Source organism: Pan troglodytes, chromosome 13 (genome assembly GCF_028858775.2).
Source record: "Pan troglodytes isolate AG18354 chromosome 13, NHGRI_mPanTro3-v2.0_pri, whole genome shotgun sequence".
Lineage (NCBI taxonomy): Eukaryota > Metazoa > Chordata > Mammalia > Primates > Hominidae > Pan > Pan troglodytes.
In genome coordinates this window covers 37028643-37052789 of record NC_072411.2, presented here as the reverse complement: position 1 = coordinate 37052789, position 24147 = coordinate 37028643, and the positions used below count along the sequence as shown (strand labels likewise).

Here is a 24147-nt window from a genome sequence, read left to right as displayed (position 1 = left end):
AAGCAATTTTCCCGTCTCCGCCTCCTAAGTAGCTGGGATTAAAGGTGCCCACCACCACGCCTGGCTAATTTTTGTATTTTTAGTAGAGATGGGGTTTCACCATGTTGGCCAGGCTAGTCTCGCATTCCTGAGCTCAGGTGATCCGCCTGCCTTGGTTTCCCAAAGTGTTGGGGTTATAAGTGTGAGCCGCCACGCCCAGCGGAATTTGAGTTAATTTTTACAAAGTACAAGGTTTAGGTCGAGGTACGTATTTTTGCCTGTTGTTCCTCTATCATTTGTTGAAAAGACCATACTTCCTCCACTGATTTACTTTCACATCTTTGTAAAAAAAGAAAGAAAGAAAAAGAAAAAGAAAAAAGATCTGGTCCAGGTGCAGTGGCTTATGCCTGTACTCCCAGCACTTTGGGAAGCCAAGACAGTAGGATCACTTTGGGGGGGCAAGAGTTTGAAACCAGCTTGAACAACATAGCAAGAGCTGTCTCTACAAGAACTTTTAAAAATTAGCTGGGCATGGTGGTGTATACCTGTAGTCCTAGCTACTCAGGAGGCTGAGGCAGGATAATCGCTTGAGCCCAGGAAATTGAGGCCTCAGTGAGCCAAGACCATGCCACTACGCTCCAGCCTGGCCAACAGTGAGAGGCCCAATCCCTTAAAAAAAAATATATGTTGAGCTTCTTTCTTCAATTAAACTACTATCAATTCTTTTTTTTTTTTTTTTGCTGTTGTTGCCAAGGGTGCTGGAGTGGAATGGCTCGATCTCGGCTCACGACAACCTCCGCTGCCCGGGTTCAAGTGATTCTCCTAACTCAGCCTCCGGAGTAGCTGGGATTACAGGCATGGGCCACCATGCCTGGCTAATTTTGTATTTTTAGTAGAGACGGGGTTTCTCTATGTTGGTCAGGCTGGTCTTGAACTCTTGACCTGAGGTTATCTGCCCGCCTCGGCCTCCCAGAGTGCTGGGATTACAGGCATGAGCCACCATACCTGGCCTAAACTACTATCAATTCTAAGATGTGTACTTTGCATTTTAACCTCTTTGAAGTCAGACATCTTACAATTGTCACTGTCAAATTGGTACTGTTTTGTCATTTTTAGTGGTACATAAAACAACATTGTAGCTTTTAATCAAGGACATCTTAGATTTATTGAAACATGGTAGGATACATTGCTAAACCCAAGTCACAATATAAAATGTCAGAAAGTGGATAGAGAAGTGAGAAATGATTTTGCAGCATGGAGAATGGTAAAACCTAATTTTCCAGAGAAAGGATATTAATGAGAATCAAGATGATGTACTGCAGAGAACCATGGAAAAGCCCAGGAATTAGAGGCACCAGGTACTGCAGACGTTGGGAGTTCGCATGAGGTTGAAAAACAGGAGGGTTTGGTTGAAAATGTATATAAGAGCAGAGAGATCCCCAACATTCTACTTCCACTCTATGTAACTACATCACTACTCCTTCCCCACCCTCACAGAAGGCAGGAAGATTTGGTGGAGGATTATTTGAGCTGGAGGAATTCTGGACTTAGTAACAACATACAAGGTGAAAGATGGGAATCAGGTCTCAACCTGCAGGCTTAAGTCTGAATATTGACAGAGAGATTGCACCCATCCTCCTTCCCCACCTAGCTCCCATATGGCCAGCAGCCCGTTTATACTACTAAGCCAAAAGACTGGAAGATTCTCTTCTGGAGATTTAATAACCCCAGAAAATAAACCTACCGATACTGACATTTTTAAGTTCCCTGAAACACAAGCATTTCACCAGATTAACCCAGCGAAGCCCACCAACAGGTAAATAGCAATATACATAGAGAACTTCTAGTCATATTTTTAGTGTCTCTTCCTTAATATGAAGAGCCAAGATAGCCAAGGGTTACCAGGTATTTGAGGAAAGCCTCCAATATGAAAAGTAGCATCAAAACAACAAGGAATGCAGATGACATCAGGAGCACAAAGAAATGAAGGGGAAGAAATAGTTTTAAAGGGAGGAGAGAAAAATAAAGAAAAAAATGTTATCAGAACCAAATGATATGAGTTTTCAAGTTTAAAGCACCCATCACTGCAAGACCCATCATTGCAGGACAGTGACTAAGTACATTACCTTAAAGTATTATGAACTTTTAAAGCACTGAGGCTACAAGAGAATCCTAAAAGTTTTCAAAGAAAGAGAGAGAGATAATATAAAGGATAGGAAACTGGAATGGCACCAGATGTCTTAAAAATACCATTGTAAGCTACAAATATATGGAGCTACAAATATATGGAGCAATAAAAGACCTCTACACTGAAAGTAGTAAAATATTGCTGAAAATTTTAAGAAGACTTAAATAAATAGAATGATGTAACATGTTAGTGGATTGGAAAATTTACTTTTATAAAGATGTCAATTCTGCCAAATTCGTTTGTAGATTCAACACAGTCCCAATCAAAACCTAGCAGGTTTGTGTGTGTGTGTAAATTAACAAGCTGATTCTAAATTCATATAGAAAGGCAAAAGGCCAAGAATACTGAGGGCAATATTGAAGAAGAACAAAGTAGGAAGATTTACACTACTAGATATCACATCCTATTATAAAGCGAAATCAATTAAGGCAGTGTGATATTGCTAGAAATATAGATAAATCCATTACCTGATTTATGACAAAGTTCATGCTGCAGTGAAATAGGGGAAAGAATTTTCAATACATGGTTCTGGGTTGCATGGATAGTCATATACAAAACAATACGCATGTTGACCCCTACCTCACACCATATACAAAATCAATTCCACATTGATTGGAACAGCTCACTGCAGCCTAGCATTCCTGAGCCCAAGCAAAACTCCTGCTTCAGTCTCCTGAGTAGCTGGGACTGCAGGCACATGCCACCATTCCCGGATAATTTTTTTCAATTTGTTTTTGGTAGAGATGGGGTCTTGCTTTGTTGCCCAGGGTGTTCTTGAACTCCTGGCTTCAAACAATGTCCCTGCCTCATCCTCCCAAAGTGCTGGAATTATAGATGTGAGCCATTTTGCCTGACCACACTAACCCTTTTGAAAGAAAATGTAAGAAAATCTTTGTGACCTTGGAGCTGGCAACAAATTTTTTTTTTTTTTTTTTTTGAGACGGAGTCTCGCTCTGTTGCCAGGCTAGAGTGCTGTGGCGCAATCTCGGCTCACTGCAACCTCCAACTCCCTGGTTCAAGGGATTCTCCTGCCTCCGCCTCCCGAGTTGCTGGGATTATAGGCATGCACCACCATGCCCAGATAATTTTTGTATTTTTAGTAGAGATGGGGTTTCACTATGTTGGCCAGGATGGTCTTGATCTCCTGACCTCGTGATCCACCCACCTCGGCCTCCCAAAGTGCTGGAATTACAGGCATGAGCCACTGTGCCCGGCCAACAATTTTTACAACAGAACACACACCACAAAAAATGCTTGCCATAAAAGAAAAGTTAATTAAATGGGCTATATTTTAAATGAAGCATTTCTTTTTATCTAAAGACATCATTAAGATAATAATAAGCAACTCATAAGGTGAGAAAAGATACTTAAAATGTATGTATCTGACAAAGGACCTGCATTCAGAAAAAATTTAAAAACTCCCACAAATTAGGAACAGATAGGCTAATAGAAAGTGGGCAAAAACTTGATCAGACACTTAGCAAAAAAAAGATGTCTAAATGGCCAACAAAATATATTAAAAGATGCTCAGCTTTTAGTCATTAGATAAATGTAATTTTAAACAACAATGTGATAACACTGCACATCCACAGAATGATTACAATTTTACAAGTTGGGAAATATCAAGTGTTGACAAGGATGTAGGGCAATAAGAACTTTCATGCACTGCTGATGGGAGAATGAACTGTTAGAATAATTTAGAAAGCTGTCTTTTGGTGTCTATTAAAGAGAAATATATGCATACTCCATAATCCAGCAATTCTGCTCCTAAATACATACCTAACAGAAATGCATCATATGTTTACCGTAAGCTACATATTACAATGATCATAGCAGCACTATTATAATAGCCCCCAAATGGAAAATACCCAAGTGCCTATCAAGAATAGAAAGGATACATAAATTGTGGTATATTCACATAGTGTAAAACTACACATAAATGAGAATGAGAGTGAATGATCTAAAATTACATGCAAAAATACAGATGAATCTCACAAATACACTGTTGAGCAAAAGAAACCAGACATAAAAAATTAAATCCTGTATGGGTCTATTTATACAAAAAACAAAAGGAGGAATAACAAAGCTAATCTATGGTGTTAGAATTCAGAATAGCACTTGCATGAGAGTGTTCTTTGGGGATATTGGTAGTGTTCTTTTATTTGATCTGGGTCCTGGATACACAAATGTATTTGGTTTATTAAAATTAATCTATACACATATGGTAAGTGAACTTTTCTGAATGTATGCTATACTAAAATCAAAAGTAATGGAAAAGGGGTGGAGTAGGGAATGTCTTCAAATATCTGACACACACAAAAAAGAATATGGTTTTCAGCCAGGCATGGCTGTGGATACCTGTACCTGTGGTCCCAGCTACTCAGGAGGCTGAGATGGGAGGATAACTTGAGCCCAGGAGTTTGAGACCAGCCTGGACAACATGCCTTTTTTTTTTCTTTTCTTCTTTTTTGGAGACAGGGTCTCACCCTGTCACCTAGGCTGGGGTGCAGTGGTCAGTGGCATGATCACAGCTTACTGCAACCTCCGCCTTCCGGGCTCCAGCAAACCTCCCACCTCAGCCTCCTAAGTAGCTGGGATTACAGGCGTGCTCCACCAGGCTCCGCTAATTTTTGCATTTTTTTGTAGAGATGGGGTTTCACCATGTCACCCAGCCTGATCTCGAACTCCTGGCCTGAAGTGATCTGCCCACCTCAGATTCCCAAAGTGCTGGGATTACAGATGTGAACCACTGGCCCGAATGAATGTGGTTTTCAAACTAGGATTCTATGCCCAAACAAACTCTCAGTTAAGCATTAGAGTTGAATAAAGACATTTTTCAGACACAGAAATCTCAAACATATTACTTCTGATATACCTTTTAAGGAAGCTACTAAGTGCTCTATTAAATTGAAAAAGTAAATAAAGAAAGAGGAAAAAATAGGATCTGTGACTCAGAGGATCAAGAGAGAGGAGGGAATCATTGGTATAATGAAGAAGGCAGGTCCCAGGACTTCAGCTAGTTAGCAACTCTAGAAAACAAAGAGCTCAGATGATTGGGGGATTGGGGTGGGGGCAGGGAGCAGGACAGAGGAGGGAAACAGAACAGATATTGTTGTCTGATAAATTTCACCAAGTGGCAAGACCATTGTAGGTTGGGAAGATTTAGGCTTTAAATAAAAGGACATAAGAAAGTAAATAAAATAAACCAACTAGAAATTAAAAAACCAAGGGATGAGGGGAAGGAAGGATGAATAGGCAGAGCAAAGAAGATTTTTAGGGCACTGAAACTACTCTGTATGATTCTATAATGGTGGATACAGGCCATTATACATTTGTTCAAACCCATAGAATGTACAACACCAGGAGTAAACCTTAATGTTAACTACAGACAACTGTAACAAATGTACCACTCTGGAGGGCGATGTTAATAATGGGTGAGGCTGTGCATGTGTGGGAGCAGGGGGTATATGGGAAATCCCTATACCTTGTTCTTCTTCTTCTTCTTTTTTTTTTTTTTTGGGACGGACTCTTACTCTGTCGCCCAGGCTGGAGCTCGATCTTGGCTCACTGCAACCTTCACCTCCTGGGTTCAAGTGATTCTTCTGCCTCAGCTTCCTGAGTAGCTGGGGTTACAGGCATGCACCACCATGTCTGGCTAATTTTTGTATTTTTAGTAGAGACAGGGTTTCACCATGTTGGCCAGGCTGGTCTCAAACCCTTGACCTTAGGTGATCCATCCACCTTGGCCTCCCAAAGTGTTAGAATTACAGGCGGGAGCCACTGTGCCCGGCCTATACCTTCCTCTTAATTTCTCTGTGAACTTAAAATGTCCCTAAAAATAAAGTCTATTCAAACAAACAAACAAGGGTTTGGGGGTTTGTTCTGGAAAATAAAACAGTTATACAAGAAAGAAAGCATAATCATACTATATTACAATTGTACTACTACATAGTACAATATCCTCATAATCAAAATTAGCCATTGACTATTGATTTAACAGCAAAGAAGGTAAATGTATTGGGAGGATGGAGGCAGGGCATAAGAACATTAAATTATTAACTGCCGTAATAAGTCAATAGATGATGCCTCACTTTGATGAATCAAGAGACAGCATGATAACTATGCAGAAATACGGAAGAAAATACCAAAAGAAACAGCTAAAAGTTTGGAAGTGGTTGCCTCTGAGGAAAACGGTGACTGTTTTTCTCGGTATAAGTCTTTTACCATTATTTGATTTTTTTAATATGTGCAGTTTAATTTTGATAAAAATTAAGTGAAAATTAAAAATAAACAGTTAAATCAAGACTTCTCTGGGACATGGGATGGGATGAGCTACCATGGAAACATTCCTTTTTAAATCCTATTTGAATATTTTAGCTTTGTGCATTTATAAATTTTCTAAGTAGTTTAGTCTGCTTCCTACCAAAGTGGAATTTAGTACCCTGGTTCCCAAAAAGAGAGTGATTCCCAGCGCCCACCTCCCACCCCTCCCACCCTAGGGGGTCATTTGACAATGTTTGCAGACATTTCTGGTATCATCACTAGGGGAGAATGCAACTGGCATCTTGTGGGTACAAGCCAGGGACGCTCCTAAACATCCTATCAGACACACGACAGCCCCCACAGCCAAGAATTATCTGGTCTTGAATGTCAACAGTGCTGAGACTGAGAAATTTGCTACATTTTGTCACAATATTGAAGGCTGCACTGTGTTTGGTTACTAATATTATATAGTAATCAAAATAAAATACCTAGAGACAAATCTTTAAGGTGAGTGTCATGCATAAGATATTGATAAACAAAAACATACTTTTTATTTTTATGGTCTATTTAAGCAATTTTCTTTTTAAAAGGACTAACTATATCACTTCACATTAATACATTGAAATAAATGTTTAAAAACATTTTTGTAGAGATGGGGTCTCACTATGTTGCCCAGGCTGGTCTCAAACTCCTGGCCTCAGCCAGGTGTGGTGGCATGCACCTGTAGAACCAACTACTTGGGAGGCTGAGGCAACAGGATCATTCAAGCCCAGGACTTCAAAGTTACAGTGAGCTATGATCACACCACTGCACTCCAGCCAGGATGACAGAGGGAGAGTCTGTTTCTAAAAAACAAACAAACAAACAAACAACATCAAACTCTTAGTCTCAAGAGATTCTCCCACTTCTGTCTCCTAAAGTGCAGGGATTACAGGTGTGAGCCACCGTGCCTGATCAGTACATTTTTTGAGGCAACTTTAAAACTTTTTTTTTTTTTTTTTTTTTTTGAGACAGAGTCTCACTCTGTCGCCCAGGCTGGAGTGCCGTGGGGCAATCTCGGCTCACTGCAAGCTCCGCCTCCCGGGTTCACGCCATTCTCCTGCCTCAGCTTCCCGAGTAGCTGGGACTACAGGGGCCCGCCACTACGCCTGGCTAATTTTTTGTATTTTTAGTAGAGACGGGTTTTCTCCGTGTTAGCCAGGATGGTCTTGATCTCCTGACCTCGTGATCCACCCGCCTTGGCCTCCAAAAGTGCTGGGATTACAGGCGTGAGCCACCGCGCCTGGCAAAACTTTTAAAAAAAACCTTTCATTAGGTGTTTTTTCTTATTGTAGCCGAAATAAAGTTTAAACTCCTTTTTGAGGGAGAAATGGACTTTTTCAGTATTATATTTGCCTTTCCTTCCCTAGTGGTTTAACTGGGGTTTAAATCCCTTTCACTCTTTTCTTTAAATGAAAGCTTTGTTTTCTTTTTGGTTGTCTGAAATAGGTTTTTATAGTTTACAAATATAAGCAGCTGCCTTGCATGTAGGACAGCTCCAGAGAGGCTTGTTATAGACTCGCCCAGTCATCTTTTTTCATCTGAGGAGAATCTTCTTTCAAAATTTTATCATAGGCTGGATATGGTGGCTCATGCCTGTGATCTCGGCACTTGGGGAGGCTGAAGTGGGAAGATCCCTTGAGTCCAGGCATTCGAGACACCCCTGGGCAACATAATAAGACTTTATCTCTACAAAAAAATTAAAAAATTAGCTGGTTATGGTGGCGTGCCTCTGTAGTTCCAGTTACTTCCTGGAGGCTGAGGTGGGAGAACCACTTGAACACAGGAGTTTGAGGCTGCAGTGAACTATAATTGTGCTGCTGCATTCCAGCCTCGGCGACAGAGTGAGCTCCCATGTCTCTAAAATATAAAAATAAAAAAATTTAATTACGTCTGATTTCCATCGTGCCTTTACATTCTGTATGTTTGGTATGCTGTTGTCTGCAGGCTAGAATGCGATGCTCTATTTCTTATCCATCTATCATCTCCCGTGGTGTTGTCAATGGTTTATGAAATCCATCTATGTTTGGGACTTGCTATTCTGATGTTTTCTCTCTTTTACTCACTCCTAGATGACACTATTTCAATTCTCCTCCTTGTGGCACCCAAGCACATCTTAAAGTCATTGCTGGTTAGATTTATAAAATAAGTTAGAAAATTCTGAGCTGTTTCTGTTTGAGTCTTCACTTCCGTCATCACCTTCGAAGTAGATCTTACTCCCTACATCCTTTTTGATTGTGATACTTATGGTTTTTCAGTTTGTTCCAGGGTATAAATTTTTGTCAGGTACTTATAGGGATCACACATCTTTTATTATTATTTTTTCTATGCAAAACTTATCAATTAGGTTTGAGTATCCTTTCCCTTTATTTTGCTCATTAATTCTTTTTTTTTCTGGTTCTTGTTGAAATTCATTGTTTCAAACTTTTCATGCTAACAAGATCACTGAGTGGTCACAACCTCTGGACCCAGATTTCACAGTCTGGGTGTAAATTCTGGCTCTGCCACTGGCTAGCTGTGTGACCTCGTGTAAGCTACTTAACTTTTCTGGGCCTCAGGTACAAAATGAAGATAATAGATCCTAACTTTAGAGTTGTGAGGATTAAATTAGTTAACCCATTTATGCTTAGTGTTCCATTATTGGGACGGTGAGCTTGTGGGGGTTATTTATATCCCACTGCTCAAGGTCATTGCCAAGGTCTGATTTTTCACACAAAAAAATTTGCAACCTCCGAGATAAATGGGTTAATATGTGTAACGCATATAGAACAGTGTCTGGTACTATATATGTAAATGCTAGTCATCATTATGGATTTTGTAGGTGGGTATGACCACACTGCCGGCTTCCAACTTTTCCTACAGGACCAACTGACAAATGAACTGAGTAGCTGAGATTGACCACAGCCCAGTAATCAACATGGAAACTTGATGTGAGAACCTGCTGTATGACTAACACTTCCAAATGAAGGCTGCTGTTTTCTCAAAGCTTAGCATAAAAATTTCACTGAATCACTGTAATTAAATGAAATGGTAGAAATGTGTTTTGAGGTCTCTTAGAGTGTTCTAGACTAAGGATCTACACAAAAACTATATATAATACTAAAAAAGAAAAATTCAAATGACCCATAAGCATCTAAAACTATCTCCAACTTTTCTATTAATCAAAGTATGAACATTCAAACAATAATAAGAAGACCAATTCCATCTATTACATTAAATATAATAAAATGAAAAGTCGGCCAGACGTGGTGGCAGGTGCCTGTAATCCCAGCTCTTTGGGAGGCAGAGGGAGGTGCATTACTTGAGATCAGGAGATCGAGACCAGCCTGGTAAACATATTGAAACGCCATCTCTACTAAAAATACAAAAAAAAAAAAAAAAAAAATTAGCCAGGCATGGTGGTGGGCACCTGTAACCCCAGCTACTTGGGAGGCTAAGGCAGGAGAATCGCTTGAACCTGGAAGGTGGAGTTTGCAGTGAGCCGAGATTGCACCACAGCACTCCAGCCTGGGCAACAGAGCAAGACTCTGTCTCAAAAAATAAAAAATAAAATGAAAAGGGGCAGGGCATGGTGGTACATACTTATAGTTCCAGCTACTCAGGAGGCTGAGGTGGGAGGATCACCTGAGCCCAGGAGTTCAAGGCTGCAGTGAGCCATGATAGTGCCACTGCATTCCAGCCTGTGTGCCAGAGTGAGACACTGCCTCAAAATAATAACAATAATCATATAAACACCTGTGAAAAGAAGGGAAAACAATAATAATTAATTAAATGAAAAGGAATGATGATAAGGGAGAAGATATGATATAGCACATTCATGCACTGCTGGTGGATTATAAATAGGGATAAACTTTACTTTTAAGGCAATGTGTGTACAAAAAAACAACTTTTTCATAGTATTTGGATCAATAATTCCATATCTAGGGATCTACTCTAAAGAAATAATGCAAAATTGGGGTATTAGTTGCAAATATTTAATAATACTATGTGTAACAGTGAAGAATTTTAAATTACCTACTAAGCATCATGGGAGTTACATTGTAAGACTAACGGGGCTTATTAAAGAAGTACTATTGGCTGAGCGTGGTGGCTCACGCCTGTAATCCCAGCACTTTGGGAGGCCGAGGCAGGCAGATCACGAGGTCAGAAGTTTGAGACCAGCCTGGCCAGCATGGTGAAACCTCGTCTCTACTAAAAATACAAAAATAAGGCGGGCGTGGTGGCGGGTGCCTGTAGTCTCAGCTACTCGAGAGGCTGAGACAGGAGAATCTCTTGAACCCGGGAGGTGGAGGTTGCATTGAGCTGAGGTCGCACCACTGCACTCCAGCCTGGGCGACAGAGCAAGACTCCATCTCAAAAAAAAAAAAGAAGTACTATTATGACCCTCTGATATTTGTTGAAGGAAAGAAATTTTAAATTCCATTAAAATTAAAATGACACTTACTTAGTAAATTGCTTATGAATTTACACTTACGTGAAGAAACCAGATACAAAAATTATGTGATGCAACTATATTTTTAAATACTTAGGAGAAACACAAAGAAAATATGATTCCTGTGTTAACAGTGTTTGCTCTTTGGTTGTCAGGTTATAGGTGATTTTTTAAATTTTGCTTTAAAAAATACTTTTTTGTATTTTTGTATGTTCTAGGAAGAATAAATCCCCCTTTGTGATTTGATAGGAAGGAGGAGGAATTTGCCAGATAATGGTAGAATTTTTGAAATACAGAGAAGATTAAGCAGTGAAATTGACAACAGCCTAGGAGCTGAGTGAACCCATCCGCCATTGACAACCAGGATAGTCTGAGGTAGGGCACCCAACTTTTGCCAGGAGATAGAAAACGCTTTAGAAAGTATTAATAAGGGTAGTGGGGAGTAGGGAGGAAGGGGGATGGTTAATGGGTACAAAAAAAAAATAGCTAGAAAGAATGAATAATCAACCCAATGAGAGAACAAAAAGAAAAAAAAAGGAAAAGAAAGAGTAAGACCTAGTATTGATAGCACAACAGGGTGACTATAGTAATAATTTAATTGTACGTTTAAAAATAACTAAAAGTATAATTGAATCATTTGTAACACAAAGGATAAATGCTTGATGTGATGAATACTCCATTTACCCTGATGTCATTATTATGCATTGCATGCCTATATCAAAATATCTCCTGTATCCCATAAATATATATACCTATGTACCCATAAAAATTAAAAAACAATGTTTAAGTATAAACTGCTGAATAAAAGTAAGGTATGACAACTAAGTTATTATGATTGAATACCTAAAATATTTTTAATGACTGTATAAATGGAGGGTTTTACTTCTGGTTTTTTTTTTTTGAGACAGGGTCTCACTCAGTTGCCCAGGCTGGAGTGCAGTGGCGCAATCATGGTTCACTGCAGCCTCAACCTCCTATGGCTCAAATGATCCTCGCACCTCAGCCTCCTGAGTAGTTGGGACTACAGGCACGTGCCTCCATGCCTGGCTAATTTTTGTATTTTTTGTAGAGATGGGGCTTCACCATGTTGTCCAGGCTGGCCTCAAGCAATCCACCCATCTCGGCCTCCCAAAGTGCTAGGATTATAGGTGTGACTCACCATGCCTGGCCAGGTTTTACTTTTATTTCCTTTTTCTTTTCTTCTTCTTTTCTTTTTTCTCTCTCTCTCTTTCTCTCTCTCTTTTCTTTTCTTTCTTTTGACAGGGTCTCACTCTGTCACCCAGGCTGGAGTGCAGTGGCGTGACCCTAGCTCACCATAGCCTTGACCTCCCGGGTTCAAGCCATCCTCCTGCCTCAGCCTGCCAAGTAGCTGGGACAACAGGGGTGTGCCATCACGTCCGGCTAATTTTTGTATTTTCAGTAGAGACAGGGTTTTGCCATGTTGCCCAGGCTGGTCTCGAACTCCTGAGCTCAAGTGATCCACCCGCCTCAGCCTCCCAAAGTGCTGGGATTACAGGAGTGAACCACCATGCCTGGCCAACTTTTATTATTTGCTACGACAATTAAAATGAACAAGGAGAGAAAAGCAAGAAATTTCCTAGCTCTCTTGGGAATTAATAAATGAGCTATCAGAGAATTTTTGTGACTCGCCACTTCTCTGACATTTCAGATGACAGGCTTGAGCACTTAGGGCAAAGACTTATTGTCCATCAGTCCCCTTAAATAGGTAGTCCACCTAGATCATAGAAACCAGACAGATAGTTGTAACATTCGGGTTGTGATGGGATGTTTTAACTACTACTTGGATCTATCATGGTTCTAGAAATTTAAAGGCACAAAATCATCAGCTATAACTTCGAATGAAGGAAACTATCAAAAACAATGAATTCTACTAAGAAAACATTTCTTCTTTAAAATGTTTGGAGTACTTTTTGTAAATCAAGTTGGTTTTCAACTATAATGATTATTTTCTAGAGAGTGAAAAGGAAGTTTAAGAGGTTATGCACCATGATTTAGATCAGAACGCCATCATAGGGAAGACTTTAATCAGCTTTGCTGCCTCCTTTCAGTCTAGGGTTATATCTGTAGCTTCCACAGGGGCAGGGATTTCCATTCTTGCCATATGTAAATGATGCCCCAGGGAGGCATTATGGAAAAGATCATGCTCCTTTGGGGTTGTTCACTGTGACTGTGGCCAAAGGATTCTTTCCAGTTACCTACCCAGATGGAATTTGGGGCAGCTTAGCAGCCTGGGCACTGAGATGATAAAGTATAAAATACTGAATTTCTATGTGTCGATGTGATTTCAGCTTTGCTCTTCATTTTTGATTATGCAATTAATCACATCCATGACTGTCTGAGCCTAGTGCTCCAAGGGCAGATACTTTCTTATTATTTTAGTCCTAAATACTTTATCCAATTTAAAAGGAATCCATGGTGTAAATCTTTAGCCCAGAAAAATCAACATTCACTCTGCCAACAAACTGGTACATCGAATAACTAATAACTGAGTTTTGAATTTTATGATATTGCAGGAGTTCGACCAAGACGGTGACTGCAGTCATTCCACACTGGTTAATGAAGAAGAAGATCCCAGTGGTGGTAGACAGGACTGGCAACCCAGGACAGAAGGTACTGGGCTTTACTCCTTGATGTGTTTACAAAGATAACATTATCATATGGGCTTCTCTCCAATTTCAGAAGGGCTTATTGTAGAAGTTTGAACAACATACACTGGAGCCTATCAGAGGGTAGAGGGAGTGGAGGAGGGAGAGGATCAGGAAAAATAATTAATGGGTACTAGGCTTAATACCTGGGTGATAAAATAATTTGTACAACAAACCCCATGATACATGTTTACCTATGGAACAAACCTGCACTTGTACCCCTGAGCTTAACTCTTGCAATAAAAGTTTAAAAAATTATAATAAATAAGTTTGAAAACACAGAAAAAGCCCAAAGGAGAAGAAAAACCACTCATAATACTACCTTTTGGTCCATATCTGAATCAGTGGGTCTAGGCAGCTTGACTGGCCAGAATAGGCAAATGCTCTCTGGCTCTTTTATTCCACCTCACTCCAGCTCAGCCGACCCATTCCCTGTCCATTTCTTTTTGTCTGATAACATCCTTTCCCCAATTTCTTCCTCTCAGAATCTTCCAGCGGCTTCAGTGATCGGTTCCCTTCCGGAACCACACGTGTCTCCATCAGCCGTTGTCCCTGAGGGGAAGGTGGGGGAATGTACAAGACCTGAAAGTCCCCAAGTCTCGGTCTTTTATTTACAAGGCCATAAGTCTGGAATCTTCCAGAACACCACCCATTTCAAACATGTTATCCTGTCACACCGTAAGTGCCCTTGCACTTAACAGACCACAAGGTATTTGCAGATTCTCGCCTCAGAGCATAGTTGCCACGGCTATCCCATTTGTCTGTCATCTATTCATCCATAACCTTCTTAAAGTAAATGTTTATTTGAACTGCTGCAATTTCTCCCGGGCAATCTTCTGGCTTCTATTTCTAGCACTCCAGGGAAGCCGCCCTCTTTGATGCCCGTGTTTCTCATCCCTTCGCACCTCCCAGAAGGCTGCAGCTCTCCCGAGTAGCGTCTCCTCCGGGAGGTGGTGCGATGCTGCCCTCTCCTGGGCAGCCGCCTGCCTTTCTCACGCCCACTGGGAATCTTCCCTCCCCAGGCTGAGGGCCGAGAGTAATTTAGTAACCATTAAAATTAGGAAAACCATTAAGCCTGAAAGAGCTAACAGAAAGAAAATAAACCCCGAAACCCTTCAGAACGGTCCTTGCAGTCCTCCTTCGACTTTCATAGACTTCAAAGCCAAGCTCTTAGAAGCCTAATGGTGTCCCAAGCACCTTCCAGGAGGTTAAATATTTCATTTATTCTGCTCCACATGGAGATAACTCACCATTTGGGATGTTAGTCATTCTTTTAAACTTGATTTGCAATATTTTCAGTTTTCATATGGGAGCCATAATACTTATGAGGCATCTCCACTAAGTTATTTCAGTTTTAAGCTTTTAACAACTTGAGTTACACATTTGGAAGAAGCAATTCTCTTCCTGATAAAATTGCATCTCACAGTTGATAGAGACTTCACTTGAGCTAGCTACTCTTTCTAATCAGAAATTCTGAAATAAAAGTGTTTTAGATATTATTGTCCATTATATTCATTTTAAATATTGGTTTAAATCTCTTTAAATAGACCGGGCACTGTGGCTCACGCCTGTAATCCCAGCACTTTGGGAGGCCAAGGTGGGCGGATCACCTGAGGTCAGGAGTTCAAGACCAGCCTGGACAACATGGTGAAACCCCGTCTCTACTAAAAATACAAAATTAGCCAGGTGTGGTGGTGCACACCTGTAATCCCAGCTACTCGGGAGGCTGAGGCAGAAGAAACGTTTGAACCCGGGAGGCGGAGGTTGCAGTGAGCTGAGATTGTACCATTGCACTCCAACCTGGGTGACAGAGTGAGGCTCCGTCTCAAAACAAACAAACAAACAAACAAACAAACAAACACTATTTTCTCAGAACATAACAAACACAAATCTTATAGACTAGAAATTGAGCCTATAAATTTACTGTTTTCATGAGTGAACAAGAGAGCCTATTCCCTAAAACTAATGGGCTTAAAAATATTTTAATTCCGTATAAATTCATCAGGATTTGTAGTTGCAGGTATACAAGAACCTACTCTTGGTTGGGTTAAAAAGGAAGGGAATTTTGAAAGATATTAGGAAGTTCATATACCATTGAAAAACCAGAGGAGAGGAACTTTCTTAGTCCACTCATGCTGCCAAAACAAAATACCATAGACTGGGGGGCTTAAATAGCAGACATTTATTTTCTCACAGTTCTTAAGAATGGGAAGTCCAAGATCAAGATTCTAGCAGGGATGGGTTTCTGGTGAGGGCTCTCTTCCTGGTTGCAGATGGCTGGTCTGTCCCCACGTGGTCTTTCCTCTGTGCACACACAGGCAGAGCACAAGTGAGTGAGCTCTCTTCTTAGAAGGACACAAATCCAACTGGATCGGGGCCCCACCCTTGACACCTCATGTAACCTTCGTTTCTTCCTTAGAGGCCCCATCTCCAAATAAGCCACACTTGGGGGTTAGGGCTTCAACATATTAATGTGCGGTGGGGGACACAAACATTCAGAACATCCAGTCCATAACAGGAAGGCCCCAGGTTGGATTGTCAGGAAGGATTCCCATAACTGCATTTCAAAACTGGCTGCTACTGACCCTCAAATCATGCCACGTCTGCCATAACCAGAGAGCCGCTCCCACTATCAATGTAAGAACCCCCTCCCTCTGCTGGTACCCACATCAGCACACAGCATGCCTGCACCTTATCTTTTTTCATGTAACTCACATGCATCAGTCTCTCAAGTAAGCTTTCTGAATCTAGCAGCGCAGGAAGCCGGAAATACAGCTGTTTGTTTTTTTTTTTTAAGTCTGTGTTGAGCTTCACAATTTAGGAAATCATCAAAATGTGAAGATGGCATCAAAATATTTTGAACCTCCATGCTCGCAATCCAGACAGATATGCACATCCATTGAAATAGAACAAGGACCTCATTGATATATGCTCCTATTATGTACCCACGGAAATTTAACAAATAAAATAAAATAAAATAAGGAGACCAAACAGGAAAGTAAGGCTTTTCTGGAGTAAATAATTTTTCTTTATTGAAATCAGTTAGGCTGGGCCTGATTTTAAGTTTTTATTTTAATAATGGTTTTGACACTAACAACAACAAATTAATGATCATTTTTCTGACTGGTTATGAATGTCATTTTCACCTCTTCTATAAAGAAAATATATTCGTGGCTATGTTGAAATGTTGTCTTTTAATTTCTCTCTATGGTAATATTTTCTGATAGCGTTAATTTACCCTCATTATGTGAAAAATGCACTTGCTAAGAGCAAGTGTTTTGTCTTTACCTGTGACAATGCATCCTCTTCCCTGGCCTACTGGGTAGCTTGAGAGGCCTTATCCACAGCAACATCAGCAACTCACAGTATTCAAGAGGCAGAACAAAGAGAACATCTGTATGTTTCTAGTGGATTTCAGAATCAATATTCTGTAAACTTTTTTCCAATTTAGGACCAACAATTAGGACGGTGGCCATTAGCTCTTAACAATATCTTAAAAGGCAGGTATTTCTTACATGTGCTTGTTATATCTTTGTTTCTTGGTTTGAAAAAGAAGTCAGCTGATGAACAGACTTTGAAGCACATTACATTTGTTTGAAAACATTCTGGGTTTATTAATTCTTGACAACTGCAAAAGTACAGTTGTTCTTAAATATGGTTCATGTGAATACACTCAGTTTTCTAACTTCCACAGCAAAGAACTAAATACATTTAGCTTTTGTGCCAGAACATCCTTTTCACTGACAGTTTAGTTATTAGGAATGTATGCTGTATGTTTTTCTCACTCTAACATGTCAGCTAGGTGTTTGCACTCAAGGATGACTACAAAAATATTATGAAAGACATCCATCTTCCTTTCAAATAGGAGAACGACCTTGAGCATGTCATGCAAACTCATTGCTATCAGTTTCTTCATCTCTAAAACGAAAGGCTTGGGTTAGGTGACCTCTAAGTTCCTTCCAGCTCAATAATTCCAAGTCTCTCATTTTTTGCTACATAGTCTGGTGATAGCCTCTTTGAAAACTTAAAAAACAATGGACTATTCCAGGGAAACTTCATTTTTAGACAAGTGTTCCATGCAATTGTATAGTATTAGAAAACATGCAATCAAGTTGTCTCCTTTGAGAAACATTAAGAAAACCAAAGCTAGCTACATTTTTATGGTAGTACAAAACATAATATTGGATAACAATGATAGTAAACACTATTATCATTTGCCTGATTGTAAACAAAACTTTTCATTTTGGAATTTTTTACTGTGTTTTTTTTTTAATGCACTTGTTTCATTAAATGGCACAGGTATAAAAATTGAACAACAAAAATACTTTCACTATGGTAGTTCCTATGTATTACACAAATATATCCAAAGTCCTTTAAAATAATAAAAATCTACTAATTTAGATAATGATGATATCTATTAAGCAACTTTCCCAAGGTCACCCAGGAAGTGGCAGAAAAGGGATGTCTGATTCACACCTTAACCTTATCCTCCCTGCGATACTCCTTCCCCAGCCTTTAATTAGTGGAGCTCATACAGCCATTGCTCCTCCAGGCACAAGCAGATTGAGTGAATAAATGGCTCTGACAGATAAATGGATAGAAATGAATACCGGGGCAAGCATTGCGTCCTCCCGGAAGGACACGCCTCTCTGCTCCCACATCACCACTTGCTTCTATCACAGTGCTTATCTCACTGCATTCTTTATTTTCTTATCAGTTCTACTAGGGCCTCAGCTGCATCTTGTTTATTTCCCTGTTTTCAGCACTAAGTGCTGGGCTTGGCATATCCTTAATAAAAGTTCGTTAAATGGAAAAAAGGAATGAATGAACACACCTTAAAGAACAGGCAATGTTAGAATAGTTCACACTAGTTTTTTACATAAATTTGCTTAACATCTTATACTGTGAGCAAGCGCGTATTCTATAAGTTGGAACTTTCTGTCTTAAGGGTTATTCTGGAAATTAGTTCATGAAATGAGACAAGAGATGACCAAAATTACAAATACAAGCAAACATCTTTGGTGTTACATAAATTATCGCATTGAATGCTCACAATAGTTCTGGGAGATAGGTGTCGTTACGCTTTATAGAAGGTGGTTCTGTTTTCTCCATCCTGAGGACAACAAAGTTTGTTATAAAACTTTATTTTCCATCTGTAAAATATTATTATATGGTTTTTTGCTCTTTAAGCAAGGATTTATTTAGGATCTATCATATCCTGAACAGGAAAGATACAAAGATGGCTAAACCTCAGCTCCTGATTAATGTCCATTTTGTAATCATTAAGAAGAGATTAGCCAAACAGAAATAAAGTACATCTCCCACTTTCCACTGGAATTCATTACTTTCTTCCTTCTACTACTGTGGTATGTTTCTACAGGTGTTGAGATCACTGTAACTTTTCCAAGAGATGTCAGTCCTCCCCAAGAAATGAGCCAAGAAGACTTAAAAGAAAAGAAGTAAGGAATATTCTTTGAAGTATCAGATTTGAAATGAAGTATGAAGCAATGATAGTCATATGGCAACCTACATTATTAGTAATTGAATCCATAATAATGCTTAAAAGTAGAGGTCACAATAAATAGTATGTGGCAGAGGCCGGATCATAAACACTTTGGCTGTGTGGGCCATATGGTCTCTGTTGTAATGATTCAACTCTGCAACTGTCATTTGAATGCAGCCATAGACAATATGTAAACAAATGAGTGTGGCTGTGATCCAATTAAAGCTACAGAAAAAGGCTGAAGGCTGGATTTGGTCCCCGGGCTGTAGTTTGCTGACCCTACTGCAGGGCAGAGCTACTTAGAATGTGGTTCTGCGGTCCTGTTACTAGTCCATGATGAGGTCAGGACAGGCTGCGAGGGTGACCATTAAAAAAGTTGCAAAGCAATTTGGCAAATAACTTACGTTCATTGATCGGGTAGTGAAACAAATTGAGGCTTATTTTTTGCATGTCTTTTATTTTTCTTCCATTTTTATGGCAATTCATTTATATTTTACAAAAGTATCAGTTCACAATGATTGGAAATTTAAATGCTGGTTCTTCATCAAAAATAGTTTGAGAAACACTGGGCTAGTCAGTACCTGTGGAGATAAAAGGGTACATCCCCCAGGCCTGCCCTTGGTCTCTGATTTCTTTGTGCAAGGAAATGGTGATTGGGAAAACGAGAGTGAGCTGAAACCTAATCCATCCAAGCGATGGTACAGAGGGCTAAGGAGGCCAGGAGGAGTCAGCAGGTGGAGATGTCTTACCCTCTCAGGATTCAGCCTTTCCTTTCAGCAGCACCATTTGGAAGTAGTTCTTCAAACTTTCTAGTGATGTCAGGCTGAACTGAGGACTGGAGATCCAGAAGATGTGGCAACTGAGTTTTAAATCAAACATTTCCCTCCCCCTTTAGTCTGATAAACTCATCGCATCAAGAATGGGCACAAGCACATGCAGTTTCTCATCCAAATGAAATAGAAACGGTGGAGCTCAGGACAAAGAAGCTGACCATGCGGCCCTTAGTTTTGCAAAAAGAGGAAAGTTCCAGGGAGCTCTGCAATGTGAACTTGGGCTTTTTGCTGCCAAGATCTTGTTTAGAACTAAACATTTCCAAGTCTGTAACCAGAGAAGATGCTTCTCATTTTCTGAAGGAGCAGCAAAGAAAATCTGAAGGTAAGTTGAACATTGAATTCCACAGTGAGTCCTTTTGGTCAACAAATATTTATGTATTGTGCCAGGCACTGTTCTAAATGCTAGAGATAAAGCAGTGAACATACCAGACAATAACCCCAGCCCTTGTGTAATTTACATTCCTGGGGGTCATGGGGGTGTGAGACAGACAATAAACTAGTAAACAAGTAAAATGAAGGATGGCATAATGTTCCAGCAGAAAGAACACTATATGTGCAAATGTTTATATATTTGTTCAAGGAATAGAAGGCAAATATTTTGAGAATATCTTATTGTTTAGATTATTTCATTGCTTATTTCTTTAAACATTTCAGACATTATTTTGTAAACTATACTTGATAATTTCAGTATCAATATCCTACTGATTTGCACTATGGTTGGCTTTTTTCTTGAGTGTTTGAAAATCTTCATTGTGAGCTCATATTTGGTTGATGTTTATCTGTGGGAATCTTGGGGGCCCATGCTGTGGATGCTTTTGGCCAGAAGTATTGAATTTACTTCTACCAGGTCCCAGGGTCATTATGGACTTGAGTCTACGTTAGCCTTATTCCTGGATCCCCAAGTTAATGTGCAAGTCTAAGAGCCAACTTCCAACTACATTGAGCCCAAGACTCATTTGCTAGATAGCAGCACTGATGCCAGCATTTCCCCCTGCGGCAACATTGTCTTTGCTACTTGCTTACCACTGTCCTCAACCAACCAGCCAAAACCACCAGGAACAACCTTATAATCCAACAAGTTACATTCATTGATTTATCACAATGAGGGAGACTGCATGCCAGTGGAGCTGTGACACATCCTACCAAAAAAAAAAAAAAAAAAAAAGAATAATTATTATGGGATTTTAAGAGAAGGGTACATTTTAAGTGAAATTTAAATGAAGCAGTGCTTAAATTTTTTTTTTTTTTTTGAGACGGAGTCTCGCTCTGTCACCAGGCTGGAGCACAGTGGCCCAATCTCAGCTCACCGCAACCTCTGCCTCCTGGGTTCAAGCAATTCTCATGCCTCAGCCTCCCAAGTAGCTGGGACTCCAGGCGCATGCCACCACGCCCAGCTAATTTTTGTATTTTTAGTAGAGATGGGGTTTCACCATGTTGGCCAGGATGGTGTCGATCTCTTGACCTCGTGATCCTCCCACCTTGGCCTCCCACAGTGCTGGGATTACAGGTGTGAGCCACTGCGCCTGGCCTAAATTTTTTTTTGTTTTATTATGCTAAAATGTGTGTAACATAAAATTGACCATTTTAATCATTTTCAAGTGTACAGTTCAGTGGCATTTAAGTACATTCACATTGTTGTGTAACCATCACAACTATTCATCCCCAGAACAGTTTCTTCTTGCAAAACTGAAACTCTGTGCCCATTAAACAATAACTCTCTATTTCCCACTCTCCCAAAGCCTCTGGTGACCACTATTCTATTTTCTGTCTCAATACGAATTTGACCATTCTAGGTCTTTTATAGAAATGGAATCATGCAATATTTGTCCTGTGTCTGGCTTGTTTCATTTGGCATAATGGTGAAGCAGTGTTTTGATGGGCTATATGTAAAATAGTTCATAAGAAATCTGGACTTGAAGTGGACCTAGACTCTTGTTCCTTGAAATTTACAAAGTTAGTTCCCAAATCTTGATAGCGTTTTTTTGTTTTTTGTTTGTTTGTTTGTTTGTTGGTTGGTTTGTTTGAGACACATTCCGGCTGTGTTGCCCAGGCTGGAGTGCAGTGGCATGATCTTGGCTCACTGCAACCTCTGCCTCCTGGGCTCAAGCGATCCTCCCACCTCAGCCTCTTGGGTAGCTGGGACTACAGGTGCATGCCACCACGCCTGGCTAGTTTTGTTTGTTTGTTTGTTTGTTTGTTTTTTGGTACAGATGGGGTTTCACCATGTTGCCCAGGCTGTTACTGAACTCTTGGGCTAAAGTGATCCTCCCATCTTGGCCTCTCAAAGTGCTGGAATTACAGGCATGAGCCACCATGTTCAGCTTCAACAGCCTCTTTCAGCTTCATATCTTGCCACTCTTCCTTCGCAGCATGATAAACTTTAGCACACTAAATGCCCTCTATTCCCTAAACATGCATGTGAATATTTGCACCTACTGTTCTTTCTGCTGGAGCATTATGCCATCCTTCAGGTTTTGTCTTAGAAACCCCTTCCTCTGGGAAGTCTTCCTGAACTTCCCAAGACTGGATGAGTTGCCCTTTCTTTGTTCCGCTATAGGATCCTGACCTTACCTACAACATAGCACTAATCAAGCACAATTGTCACTATTTGTTTATGTGTTCATCTTCACTGGATTACAAAAGCAAGAATCATTCAACCTCCAAGCATTTGGCATCATACCTGGCACATAGCCATTACAAATGCACTTTTAATTAATAATAACAATAATCAGGTCCAGGGCAGCACTTTGGGAGGCCAAGATGGGCGGATCACTTGAAGTCTCAAAAAAAAAAAAAAAAAAAGAAATAAGAAGTACTAGCTGTGCACAGGCACACGCCTGTAACCCCAGCACTTTGGGAGGCTGAGGCAGGAGCACTGCTTGAGGCCAGGAGTTTGAGACCAGTCTGGGCAACATAGGCAGACTCCACCTCTAAAAAAAGTACATATATAAAAATAAATTTTAAAAATTAGGTGGCTGTGGTGGTGCACACCTATAGGCTCAGCTACTCGGGAGGCTGGGGTGGGAGGATTGCTTGATTCCAGGAGGCCAAGGCTGCAGTGGATGATGATTAGTCCATTGCACTCCAGCCTGGGTGACAGACCTCATCTCTTAAAAAAAAAAGTACAGCTAGTACAAGACTTTCTTCTAGTGTGTACTTTCATATTGCTAAATATCATGTTTAGAATGGTATTTATTAATTGTTCAGTTTGGGCTTCATCTATTAAGATTTATTACTTTTACATTACTTGCCTCACACACAAGCAATGCCCAATTTTCCCAATCTTTGTGTCTATTTTTTTAAAATCAATATTCAATGTCTCTGTTATTATGACTAGGTAAAATATTATTTGCAGCTGAGCTCCATAGTGTGTTGATTACATTTCCTCTCCTTTTAGACATTGTATTTATCTCAGCATTAGTAATAACCACTTCATTTCTTCATTTGCTTACTTTTTGTATATCTGTTACTAATTCATCCCATCCTGTGTATTGCACCTATAAAACAAATCTCAATACAGGTGATTAGATATCAGGCAATCTGTTGGTTCCTTTTGTTTTTGGAGACATTGCTCCTGGACCCTCCTGGCCTCTAATTTTACTCCACACCACCTGCTCTCTGGATCCACTGCCCAGCCGCCCATCTGAGATTCCCTTCGTGTCATCCTGGGAATTCCCTTGCCTCCTTGCTGTGTTGAATCCTTGTGTACTGGATATGTGGCTTAATCTTCCTTTCCTTACTTTTTTTTTTTTTTTTTTGAGACAGAGTCTGACTCTGTCACCCATGCTTGGAGTGCAATGGCGCGATCTCAGCTCCCTGCAGCCTCTGTCTTCTGGGCTGAAGCCATTCTCCCTCTTCAGCCTCCTGAGTAGCTGGGACTACAGGCATGCACCACCAGGCCTAGCTACTTTAAAAAAATTTCTTTGGTAGCGATGGGGTCTTACTATATTGCCCAGGCTGGTCTTGAACTCCTGGGCTCAAGTGATCTACCCACCTCGGCTTCCCAAAGTGTTGGGATTACAGGCTTGAGCCACCTTGCCTGGCTTCCTTGCTTTACTTAATCCTCTTTTACTAGGGCATATTTCCCAGCAGCTTCTTGAGAAAGGGTACACGGAGAATATGAAAGATAGAGTTGTTTGTTGTCTCTAATTCTTCTGAGCTCTTTTCTTTCTTTCAGTTTGATCTGTTCTCTGTATGTTCATATTGGAGCATTTCCTCACGTATCAGTTGAATCACATATCCTC

At 40.2% G+C, this 24147-nt stretch overlaps 1 protein-coding gene across 4 annotated transcripts in view; it reads left to right on the top strand.

The window, feature by feature from the left end:
* Positions 1–24147, top strand: part of MAP3K19 (mitogen-activated protein kinase kinase kinase 19) — an 81553-nt gene that overhangs the window by 26970 nt on the left and 30436 nt on the right. For all 4 annotated transcript variants that reach the window (XM_063791122.1, XM_525928.9, XM_063791123.1 and 1 more), the window contains 3 exons: positions 13436–13532; positions 18948–19026; positions 19966–20225. In XM_063791122.1, the coding sequence (XP_063647192.1) occupies positions 13436–13532; positions 18948–19026; positions 19966–20225 (436 nt within the window). The remainder of the gene's footprint in view (positions 1–13435; positions 13533–18947; positions 19027–19965; positions 20226–24147) is intronic.